The sequence below is a fragment of the Cygnus olor genome, chromosome 4 (assembly GCF_009769625.2).
Source record: "Cygnus olor isolate bCygOlo1 chromosome 4, bCygOlo1.pri.v2, whole genome shotgun sequence".
NCBI lineage: Eukaryota > Metazoa > Chordata > Aves > Anseriformes > Anatidae > Cygnus > Cygnus olor.
This window is the reverse complement of record NC_049172.1, coordinates 4655515-4667783: the sequence shown is the minus strand read 5'-3', so window position 1 is coordinate 4667783 and position 12269 is coordinate 4655515. Positions and strand designations below refer to the sequence as shown.

Below are 12269 nucleotides of genomic sequence, written 5' to 3'. Positions count from 1 at the left end.
TAAATGAATATAATCAGATTGTGAGACGTGCCACTTAGTTAACAAGGAAAAGGAACGTGATTTTTAGGGAAGGAAAAAGGCTCCAGAGAGACAATGGACCATGGGACATCTTCCTCTTTGTGCCCTTTCAGTCAGTTCCTAGTACGTTTGCAAGGTTTCTTGCTCTCTTTTCTCATTTAAGGACCTAATCCTGCTGTTTGTATTTGAGAGCACATGAGGTTGGATTTTGATTTAAATGAGGCATTTCTGAAAGACATACCTACTGCTGTTCATAGAAGTGTATTGTGGCTGAGGCTTAACAGGAGCAGTACCTCCCTCAGCCACCACTTTTTTTCTCTCTCTTTGGTACCCAGTATGTGCTTGCACACCGGCTTGCTTTCCTTCCCGTATCTTTTAGAACTTGCTGGTCTAAGTCAGTACGACATAGACTGGACACAGACAGGACAGAAGTGAATAAAAGTGAAAACAATCACTCATTTTTTAATTGAAGCTTATGTGGCTGCACACCCTAGGACTGCAGAGGCTACTGCAGTGTAGGGATCAACGGGGAGAGGCTGGTGGAGCAGCCGAGTCCTAGTGGGGCTTGGGAGATCCCTGGAAGTGAGGCAGGAGGGCTGGGAAAGTGAAGGACGAGGCTTTCCAGGGGTCCAGCCAGGCTCATCAAGCCTTACCCATTTTGGCACTAGTGCTTTTACTGAAATGGATTTTTCCATGACTGTAAGAGAATTGTTGTGTACGTAGGTAGGGATTTTCAGGAGGAAGAAAGGTAAGGAGAGGACTGTGTGAAAAAGAAAGTAAGAATGGTCAACATACCAAGAAATGGTCTTAAACTATGAACAAAGCAATCTTCTGGTACTAGAAACAGAACACGGTGACAACTGGCTGGCCCATGCAAAATGCCACACATCGCTCATCTGCCACCAGAGATGGTTATCTTTCTAGTCATCTATGGCTAGAAAAAAAGAGGTTTACAGTTTTATGCTGACTATAAGCAAATACACCCTGGAAACCAACCTCAAGTCTTCTTAAGGAAAAAGACCACATCCTCAGGCCCTATGCTTCCACTGATATCCTAGCAGGGAAAAAATGCTTTTTATCGGCTGCTACTGATGCTTTTCCAAGTTGGCAGGTTGTGCATTTGCTACTCCATCCCCTTTGTTGTATTCATGGAAAGAAGGAAGTACAGGAAGAGTTAGTGAGATGTGTTGGACATGGAAAAAACCTACTCCCCAAAGAAACAGTTCAGTCCTATGGAGAGCTAGGAATAGCAGAGAATATGAGACTCACTTGCCTACCGCTAATCCATTCAAAACGGGCTTAGCAAGCTCTTGCTTCAAATATTATCCCTACATTAGACCACACTAAACCATTTGTCATAAAGCTAGCATTTCTAGATGCTCTCGCAAGCCATTTGCCTGACAGCTCTGTTCTTCTTACAAAATAAACTGAGAATGTTTGAAAAACTAGGCCAGAGCATCAGCAGCAGTGAGCCACTGAATTTAACTGGCAGCTCCTACAATTCATACCAGTTGAGTTCAGGGCCCAAACTGGGTAAGCTCAAAAAATATCAATACTGTTGTTCAGTAATAAAATAGTAACCTGTTGTGCTTGCAACAGCTAAACTAAACTGTTTCATCATAACTTAATAGTGTTGTTCTTTTAACAATTGGATTCCGTTACACTTTTATATTTAGGCACAATTATTTAATCTAGTTTAATTGGCTTTCTTATTCCCCTCAGGGTCTGGGGCCTAGAAAGTTCATATTAAATACTCTAATTGCTCTGAAATTTTCTTGTTGTCTGAAATATGCTCCTATTTTAAGTATACCCTAAAATCTAGTTCATAGACATTTTCTCCTCTTTCACAAATTAGAAAAAGTCTGATGTCCATAATTTGCACTTTAAAAGAGTCAATAATCAACCAAAATAATAATTATAGATGGAAAACAAGGAGGATGCTGCACAATGAACTGCAAGTCACAAATGCGTAAATAAGGCCAGGAGCGCACATCAAAGGTTTCTAAGTGCACGCTGCTCTCCGAAAGCAAAGCTGAGGCAGCTAACGAGGGTGTCCATAGCCTACATATTTTACGTGTGGGTCCCTGACGTGGTACAGGCCTGCGGGGTACACCTGGTGGAGACCCCGATAGCTTCCCGGTTTGCTCGGCTGGCACAGCGGTGGTGCTGGTGGTCCCCGAACAGGAAAGTGACTGCATGTGAGGGCTGGGTGTGGGTACTGCTGGGCTTCAGACACCACTCTGGGGCAAAAAGAGGCAAGGTGCGAGTCCTGTCCTGTGCTGCCTGGGGCCGGTGGGCGAGCGGGTACGGTTTGTACTGGGAGCAGGGCCTTGCACGTGCGAGGTTTGTGTGAGAGCACCGCTCCCAAAGCCACGTTAGGGAGACTACATGCTGATGTTTTAGAAAAACAACATTTAATAAATGAATTGATAGATGGATGCGTAGACAGATAGATGGATGAACGGATAGTCGTGCGGACTCCCCCTGCTCGCCCTACAACATGGCCGCACCTCCACCGTACAACATGGTGGCGCCCAGCCACCTCCACCTCCGTACAACATGGCGGCCTAGAGGCGGGCGCTTCCGTGTCCCTCAGCGCCACTATTTCAACCCCGCCGAGCGCGCTTCCGCTTCCTCTTCCGGCTCGGGCGGTGTCAGGTATGGCGGCGGGCGGCGGGGGCTCCGCGGCCTCCATCCGCCGCCTCCATCCGCCGCCATCCGCGGTGCGGCGACACCCGGGGGGTGCGGGGGGGCCGGGGTCTGGGCCCGGGCCTGGGGCCGGGGCCGGGGTGTCGGTGCCGCAGCGGTCGCCAGGCCCACAGGGAGGGGAGGCCTCGGGCCGCGGCAGCGCAGGGTGAGGCCTTGCCTCATCTCGAGTCTTCGTCACAAGCCTCGTTCTGCTCTCAGCCCCGTCCCGTTGTTTATAATTTAGCGGTGTTGGCTGTCGCAAGGAGGTATTTCGGTTCTCTCCATCCTGACACAGAATCGGTAGCTGCTGGGTCTGTTTTAGCTCGGTGCTTCCGTGCAGGTGATGCTGTCAGCCTCTGGGTGGAAGCTGAACTCTTAAACCAATCTGCTTTCCTTAATTAAGGTGTGAAAAATGGTTCAGCGCCTGACCTACCGCCGTAGGTTGTCCTACAACACAGCTTCCAACAAGACCAGGCTGTAAGTAAGACGTAGCTTCTAAGGAAATCCTAATTTAAGAAAAACAACGTTTAAGTTTTGATTGTTTCCTTAACAGAATGTTTTTCTGCTGTGTTTAGGTCCCGAACACCTGGGAACAGGATTGTTTACCTTTACACCAAGAAAGTAGGGAAGGCACCAAAGTCAGCGTGTGGTGTATGCCCAGGGAGACTTCGTGGTGTAAGTCTTGGGATTACCAGCATAAAACTTTTACAGCTTTTATTATTTTAAATGCAAACAACTTTATCAAATAAGGTGTCTGTTTCTTGATGGATTCAAGAATATCCTTCTTTAAAATATGGTCATCTGGATGTTGTAAAGTGTAGCTGGTAAAACAAGCTTTGAAAGCTTAAGGAACAAGTGCTTTTCTTTTTAATGCTTGTGATTCTCACTGGTATTATCTAAACTTGTTTTACAAGTTAACTCGTAATTGACTGAAATTTTTCAACCTAGACCTAGATGAATCTGTAACAGGTTTAAAAGTTAGAATTGGACCTATTAGATAGGCTTTCAAAAACATAGGTCAAGTTGACTATAATTTTTAGAAAAAATGAGTGACTTTTTCCTAACAGGCTGTTATCTTCCAAAATGTATTCCTGGTTTAATGTTGCTTTTAACAGTGATCAGAGTGCTCAAGTCTTGTTGTCAGTCAGTTTCTACACTTGGGAAGATGATCCTTTTTAATAAGCAGATTTTAATTATGAGTATATTGGGAAACCTGTTTGGTGGAATGAAAAAGTTCAGTTCTGGAATGCTGAGGATGGCATGTCAAACACCCTGTGGCTTCAGTCACTTTTTGCATGTTGAATAGTTAACTGTAGGTGTTGCTGCTTTTTAAAGACAAACTACACAAGTGAATTTTCTCAATGCAACTGTTACTCAAAATTGGGGCCTGCTATCTTATGATATGCTTCTAATTTTTGCTTTCTGTAGGTTCGTGCTGTGCGTCCTAAAGTTCTTATGAGGCTGTCGAAAACAAAGAAGCATGTCAGCAGAGCCTATGGTGGTTCCATGTGTGCTAAGTGTGTCCGCGACAGGTGAGCTCACAATGGGATAACTTTGTTCTTGAGGTGACTTCATACGAGTTCTGCATCTTACCGTGTCTTCCTAGTGTAAGTCAAAACGCTAGAGACTCTTTTCTGATGTCAGTGTAGAAAAATGGAGAGGGTAAGCACGGGACACATTAGCAGTGAGGTGTGCAATTTTCCCCCAGGATTTGAGCTGGTTAATTAATGTGTTTGGAACTCCTCTGTGGATGGTTTGTTCTTTGTGGTTTCAAGCTGTACTGGTGTGTAGGTGCTAAACATTCTGTTCCTTCTGCATTTTTGTATTCTTCCCTCGAGTAAAGGTTTTTTTCTTTTGCTTCCTGTTTTGTCTTGTGCGAAGATAGTAGTGAAAAATCAACTTTGGACTTCTGTGGTGTTTTGGGATTTAGTGGTACTAATTGTTAGCATATTAAGCATCTTCTATGTGATTAAGCTTAAAGATGACCTTTGGTAGGTCTCCTTGAACTGAGTTTTATTCTGTAACAACTGCATATCTGCATAATTTCTTGACAAGTATGAGCATTAATGTGTATTGCAAAGAATGTGTCATCTTTGTGAATGGTAATCAAACCAGATCTCCAGAGTCAGCAGTCTAGTGCCAGTTTTTCATCTGTAGTGCACATCTTTCCAGCATCTTGGTTTTTTTTTTTGGCTTCTGTGATCTAAACTAAACCACATCAGGTGGCACTGAAGACTGATTGTTACAGCTGCAGATCTTGGGCAAAACTTTTTCCTGTTAAAAGACATTTTTTCCTCAGTGTTTTCACAAACACTGTGAGCTTGGTAAGTCATTTTTTGTACATGAGTGTATCTTTTATGCCTAAACACAAACGAAAGTGCAGTCACCTCCTTCTCTGTAATTGGCAGGTCTCTCCTGTGTCTAAGCATTGTTAGTAGGCTTTGTGTGCTGTAAAAATAGCCATAGGTATCATACATACGGAGTAGCGTTTTCCCGTTTTGAGATAGGACGGTCTATATGGTATTCGTGTGTGGTATAACTCACTCATCAAACAGGCTGTTGATGTGTGAGTACTATCATGTGTATCTATCTGCGTAGTGGCCCCATATCTGTTCAAGAAGTAACTGTATTTAGATATGATTTGACCTGCCAGAGTTTTTTTTGTTGATGTACAAAGAAGCAATAATCCTGAGAGGGCAGCTCTCGTTTTGATAGCTGAACTCACATAAATTTTTCTGTAGTTATAAGAAAGAGCTGGTGTGAACAGCTGGTCAGTTCCCTTACTTTAAGAACTGTAAAATTAGTTTGCCAGTGAGGAGTTTTGCTTTTTACCTTAAGTTAGTCAAGTCACTTACTTTCCTACTGTTTAGCCATTGGGTTGATACCCTTATCTGCCTACAAGCCACTAACCCTAAATTTGCGAGCACTTGAAGCCTTCTTCCCAAACCTCTACATTTATTGGTGCCACTGCCCCTGTCTTTTGATGCTGGCAAGAACACAGACAGCTCCTTTATGTAAAGTGGAGTACCACAGAGTGCTGCAGTCAGCAAAGCAACTGCAACTTTCTTATTTTTGTGTTCTCGCTTAACTGTATACATGTCCTCATGGTGTTGATTTTCCTTTCCAGGATCAAGCGAGCTTTTCTTATTGAGGAGCAGAAGATCGTCGTGAAAGTGTTGAAGGCACAAGCACAGAGCCAAAAGTCCAAGTGAATCTGTTTGTATTTTCTGCCCAATAAATGAAAGTTCCACTTTCCTGGTGTCCTGTCAGTCCACGTGCTCGTGAAGGCTTGTAGGAGCTTCTCACAGCTTGTTAAATGCAGAACTGGGGTGTGATGTGGCACACTGTCAGTGAGGGTGCTGCCTACAGACGGGAGTGAAGCATGTGGGATGAAGTCCACTTAAACAGGACTCCCAGCTCTGTCTCACGGTCCCGGAAACAGATTGGAGTAACTGCGAGCAATGCAGGTTATTTTACGGCACCAGCTGTGTGTGAGGTGATCAGAGGATGTCTGAGATAGAAAAGTGAACAAAGAGACGGGCTAAAGACTGGAAGGCAGTGTCAGATGAAGAGGAAGAGAGCTAGAACAAGCCTAAGGTAGATTTTTTTTTTTGATAGCGTGTGCCTGTGGTTTACTGCTGCTTGAATCTGAGGGGCAGGGGAAGGGAATTGGCTTCTCAGAGCAAGTGCTTCAGCAGCCATACCACACACAGCTCCCTCTGGATTTGGGAGGAAGCTCCAGCAGCTGTTTCGTTGTCCTGTGAGGTGCTTCCTGGGTCAGCAGCTGCTGGCACAGTACAAGCAGAGCTCCGGATGTGACAAACTAGCTCCAGGAGCTGGATTTTAGAGTGGCAATTCAGGCTCAGGCATTGCAAGTTGCACAGAGTTATTTTGGATCTGTTGCGCTATCGCTGATGATGTCGTGTCAGGAGCAATTGTGGAAGGTGGAAACGGTTTTGTTTTCTCTGCTTCGTGCTGTTTAAACGTGGCCGTAGCTACCCGGGAATGCTTCGGCACCCCAGGGGTAACCCTGACCTGTAGGCGCGGTGTCCTTGACCCCAGTCCTGGGAGTTTTCCCTGCAAAAAACAACCCTCAGGTTTCTTAATGGCTGTATTCCCACACTGCCCCTGGTGGGAGGAGGAGGGGAGCGGCAGGGAGCACGCGGCGCTCCCCGCTAGGTAACGAACACCTGCTTCAGGTTCATTCATCCGCCCCTGCGCCGGCCCCGCCCACCGCTCCGGGGGCGTGGCCTCCCGTTCACCCGCACCCGCCCGGGGGGCGTGGCCTCGTGCAGCCCCCGCCTCCCCAAGCGCCCCCTCCGTTACCCAGCACCGACACGTCGACGCTGGTAGGCCCTGGCAGGCGTGTAAAACGCGCGGCTACACCCTGAGGAGCGTTGTGCTTCCGACTAGAGGAAAAAAATCCCATTATTATTTTTAATTATTTTGCGTAAACTCTGTGGTGACTTCGCTTTAAGGTTTAGATGCGATTTTTTTTTTTTTTTTTTCCAATTCCCCTCTCTTTTTTGTTGCCCTGCCAGGACGCAGCCGCGCGCCCGGTTCCGCCCGGCCGCCAGCCCCGCGCCGCTCCGCTCCGCTCCGCTCCGCGCCGCCATTTGGTGCCCGCCGGCATGGAGGCGCTGTTCCGGCTGCCCTTCGCCGTGCTCGAGTGCCCCAACATCAAGCTGAAGCGGCCGGGCTGGGTGCACATGCCCTCGGCCATGACGGTGTACGCGCTGGTGGTGGTCTCCTACTTCCTCATCACCGGAGGTGGGAAGCCGCCAACAACAGGGGAAAATGCCCCGTTGGCCCCGCTGCCAGCCCCCTAAACCCCCATAAAATCCCCCCTTCCTGGCAGGTACAGGCGGGTCGCCCTGCATGTAGCCGCTCCTCAGGCTTTTCCCCGAATTATATCCGTTCCTGGGGTGCTTCGCCCCAGCTATAAGCGTTCTTGTGGTGTTTCGCCAATTCTCCCCCGTTTTGTACGATTTGAACCCAATTCCGTGCCTTGTTTCCTCGCAGGGATCATCTATGACGTGATCGTGGAGCCTCCCAGCGTGGGGTCGATGACGGACGAGCACGGGCACCAGAGGCCAGTGGCCTTCCTGGCCTACAGGTAGGAGAAGGGCAGGGCTCCGCACCCCTCCTGGGGAGCAGACGGGGCGCACACATTTGGGTCAGCCAGCTCCGAGCCCCCAGGAACCACCTGGGGATTGCAGGATCCACCCCGTAACTGCTCTCAGTCTCCAAATTAAAAAATAAAAGTACCTGGAATTAATGGAAGTAGATAACTAAGTCCTTCCAAAGCCTTTGAGAGTGAACGCTTTGGTAAGAAACAAGCTTTGATCTGGCAGTGCTTTTCTTTATTTGAATCCCTTTGCTGTTAAAGTTGAGGTTTGTAATGGGTGCAGACGTATTTGGCCGCATTTCGTAGGATATTTCATAGCAACATAAGTAATGTTTGGGAAAATTTAAGGTCTGGCCTTTCAACTTCTAGTGTAATTGGGACTCCTGTAGCTGAGGGTGGGGAAAATAGTTACAAATACACAATGGTGTCTTCTCTGGGTCTATTTGCATCTGCTACTGAAAATAAGCTGGAGACTGCGTAGTCAAGAATTGCTCTGACAAGCATTAAATCTATAGTTGTAACTTTTGTTTGATTTGTTTTTGTGTCTGTATGTGGAAACAATGGCATGTGGATTTTTTTCTTACAGAACGTTTTTGGTATTTTATAAGTCCTCAGAACGTAGATACCACATGTATAAATTTATACATGCCTCACGTATAAACTTTGACTTCGACTGGATGCGATATGTGACTCAGGCAGGGTGAGGCTGCTGCAGGGTGCGTGGATCACTCTGCTGTGGGGAGCTGGATAGCACTTCAGTGCAATTCTGTGAAAGCAGCATGAAAAAAGATGGAATTGGTTGTTTTCAGGATTTGAGGCAATAATGATTATCTTCATTTCTGTTTTAGCATACATTGCAGTTTCAGTCGTACCAGTGTTAAAAAGCTGCCAGTATTGCTGATGGCAGTGATAGAAAAAGGCTCAGTGACTGTTGCACGCAGAAGACTCCTCATCCAGGTGCAATATTTTTTCAGCTGCTCGGCTTCCCCTCTCTGCCTGAGCTCTGTAAGAAGGGAACCCAGCTGTGAGGACTGACAGAGAGCCGAGGCGCTTTCAGGCCGGTCCCCACAATCTGTGTGCAGGCCCAGTGAGTGAGGAGCGAAACGTGCTGCAGGCAAGAAACACTTCTGCTGTGTGCTGGAACCTGCTGAGGTGCTTCATGAGGTGACACAGTGCTTGGAGTGGGATTTGAGAATTTGGGTGCTGCTGCCTCAATGTCAGGGTAGAAATAAGACTTGGAAAACCCAGTGGCCCCAGGGTCACGGTTCCATGCTTTGAGTCATCTGTGAAAACTGGTGCTACTTTTAGGGTAGATCTTTCTGAAAACTGATGAGTTTGTGTTGTATCCATTAATATACCCTGTTGCATATAAAACCACTAGTATGCTTGTCTGGTCACCTTGCAGACTGTCAGTCCAGGAGATAAATTACAATTTAAAGCTTTAATGTAATTGCATAACATAAGTTCCTAACATAAAGTAAATTTGGAAGGTCAGCCATCAAAGTTAATCATTTTGTGCATTTGTACAGTAAAGAAGGTTGAGTAGCTGAATTTTGAAACGTAAATAGTTTTCTTTGAATAACCTCTAACTCTTTCTTCCCCCCTTTCCTCCCCCACCCCCCTTGTTTGTTGGTCTTGTAGAGTAAATGGACAATATATTATGGAAGGGCTTGCATCTAGCTTCCTCTTCACAATGGGTGGCTTAGGATTCATAATTCTGGATCGATCCAATGCACCAAATATCCCCAAGCTGAATAGGTTTCTCCTGCTCTTCATTGGATTTGTCAGTGTGCTTTTGAGCTTCTTCATGGCCAGAGTTTTCATGAGGATGAAATTACCGTAAGTGACTTAAAACTCTTTCTGCTTTTCTTCCTTTTTATGGTTTACGTGTGCCTATATTAAATTTAAGAGTAACAGAAAATAAAACCAGGTATGCTGAACATCTCTAGCTTGGCTATAAGTTACTTTTCTTCAGTGCTTTTGTGGAACAAGCTATCTTGAATGAGGTGGGGAAACTTTTGGAGCTGACTGCTCTGAGATTGTGCTGTGGTTCAGAAAGATGACAGATTTGTTAAGTCAGACAATACGATTAGTGAGTCTGAGTCATAATAAATTTTAAGGTAGGCTGAATACGTGCTGGATAGGTAAAAGTAATTACAAGGGAGGGCTTTGGAGAAAAAGGATTTATCAAGGAACTTCAAGGAAGACAAATGAATCATTTATACCGGCAATATATGGCAAAGGTCATAACTAGAAGAACCGATGGCAGGAGTAATGGGCGTTGAGAAACATCCAAAACTGTCCTAAAGTAAAGATGATGTGTCTTTTATTTTGTCGTTGCTGGAAGACTCAACATAACATTGAAGCATACAATGTGTGTGATGTTTCAATACACCTAACTCACAGACAAAAAGTAGGAAAAATAACGCAGCTTTGGGGCTGTGTTATAACAAAACATGGGATTTTCAATTTTTGTTTTTTCTTTCTTTCTCCATCTGTTTCATTTAGAATAGCTGAAGCCAGCAGTTTGGAGGTACCGACAGTTAATTTCTGGAGTAGCTCTTTGGGGTGTTGACTTAGTTATGTCAGTCATTGCTCCTTTCTCAAATGTTTGTTTAACCTTTGCAGTGCAGTAGAAATGTTGTTTCATAATGCACCGGGGATTCCCTGGCAGTAGGCAGCTGGATAGGGACTTGCTGTATGTTTTCTCATTTCATTGTGCATGTATGTCTTAACAGTTCTCTTTCTTAAATTCTTTAAAGAAACAAGGCTTCAGGTAAGTTGAAAAGAAAAAGAGACCAGAGTTGTGTTCAGAGACAGAGAATGTCAGATTATACTGAATATCTTGACGCTGGTAGTTTGCGTAAAGGGTACAAAGAAAGAAGCTTTCATAAGGTGCAAGCTGGGCTTCAAAAATTCTAAATAAGTGCTGAAGTTGGATTGAGAGCAAGTTAGTCCATTTTCAGTGTTCATTAAAGAAAATCAGCTGAGGAAGGAGAGTGTAGTTAAGCAGGCCTGTTTGTACCTGAATGGGATTTAAATATGGGATTTAAATGGGTTTTAAATAGCCTTGATGTGAGGAGTGTTTTGGCACTGAGGTTTTTGTTTTAAGACTGTAAGTCTCTTGCTTTTTGAGGAGGTTCTGTCTGTGTTTGCTAACTTTTTTCCTAATTTAATTTTATTCTGCAGGGGCTACTTGATGGGTTAGTACCTCTTGCAATGTGTGAAAGCCCAAGCTGAATTTAATCCTCTTTATGAAGTGTTTAAGAAGCAGCAAGAAACAAATTCCATTGTCACTATCAAGAGGAAAGAGATCTAAACGTGAGAAGCAAGTGAGGAAAGTGTGCTCTGTCTGCAAACAAACTTTTACTACCAATGGCTGATTTATAGTTTTAAAACAGCGTTTTATAATTGCTGTTCCAGAGCTTTTGAAAAGAGAAAGTGACCTATATATTTTTTTTTAATCTGACTTGGCATAAAATAGAGAACCTGTCTTTAGCTGTACCCTGAAATGAGAATTAGCCATTGGTTTGACAGTTCGTTATTGCAAGGTCTGTCCCCTCTTCCCTGTGCGGGAGGATTATGTGTGAATTGGAGAAGAAACACCTGAAACATTTCTTTCCAAGTTATAATTAGAAAGTAAATAAGTTTGGATACTTTACAGTCCGAATTAACGTGTCTGAAATGATTTCAGAGACACCTTTTGCCTTGTTGTTAATGGCTCCATATGTGCACCAGGAGAGGCAAACTGTATGAATGTGCATTTGTTTTTGAAAAAATGTATGAAAAGAGCCAAATAAAACTTATTTTCTACAAAATTGTTTGAATTTCATGCATTTTCTGAAGCTTTTTCTTGAGTATGCATGGCCTATTCTGCATCCATGTTTTGAGGTGCCATACTATACAATGAGCACATCATTTTCTGCTTAGTTTTTCACTGTTGGGTAATGATTTTTTTTTTTTTAGTATCAGGGACAAGAGACCTCATATTTTCTGTGAACTTGTACTGTATCTACATGATATGCTGTTATCAGTAATCAAGTGAGCTGTTGCTTTTTTGTTTGAGAGACAAGGCTCCAACTTTTTTTTGGTCTTCATTTAAAAGATGGGATGTTACCATTGTACTTCATTAAAATGTATTGTGTTCTGAAGGTGGAAAAGATCCTTCTAAATCTCCATAAATGTCTTGTCTGCAAGCCACATGTGTTTGAAGCACTATTTTTGTCTGTATAATAATTGTCAGTGAGATTTTTTTTTATTCCCTTAATTGTGTGTAAGTATTACTGTTCATATACTAATCAATCTACTAAAAGAGCTAGTTGTTAATCATCTGTCTTCAGGATATGTCACTTCCAGTCCCTCATTCTTACATTCAGTGTGACTTCTGCGTTTGTTCATTTTACATCTTTTTCTTTAAAATTTAAGGTATATTAAG

At 44.2% G+C, this 12269-nt stretch overlaps 2 protein-coding genes across 2 annotated transcripts; both read left to right on the top strand.

The window, feature by feature from the left end:
- Positions 1 to 2632: 2632 nt before the first annotated feature.
- On the top strand, positions 2633 to 5959 carry RPL34 (ribosomal protein L34). Its single transcript, XM_040554866.1, has 5 exons — positions 2633 to 2676; positions 3110 to 3183; positions 3282 to 3381; positions 4135 to 4238; positions 5834 to 5959. Exons 2-5 carry the CDS (start codon positions 3119 to 3121, stop codon positions 5916 to 5918), a joined length of 354 nt encoding a protein of 117 aa, XP_040410800.1. The 5' UTR covers positions 2633 to 2676; positions 3110 to 3118; the 3' UTR covers positions 5919 to 5959.
- A 1276-nt stretch (positions 5960 to 7235) lies between these two features.
- Positions 7236 to 11652, top strand: OSTC (oligosaccharyltransferase complex non-catalytic subunit). The gene is made up of 4 exons (XM_040554865.1): positions 7236 to 7476; positions 7729 to 7822; positions 9476 to 9673; positions 11024 to 11652. The coding sequence occupies exons 1-4, from the start codon at positions 7338 to 7340 to the stop codon at positions 11040 to 11042; spliced, it is 450 nt and encodes a 149-aa protein (XP_040410799.1). The 5' UTR covers positions 7236 to 7337; the 3' UTR covers positions 11043 to 11652.
- The last annotated feature ends 617 nt before the right edge of the window (positions 11653 to 12269 follow it).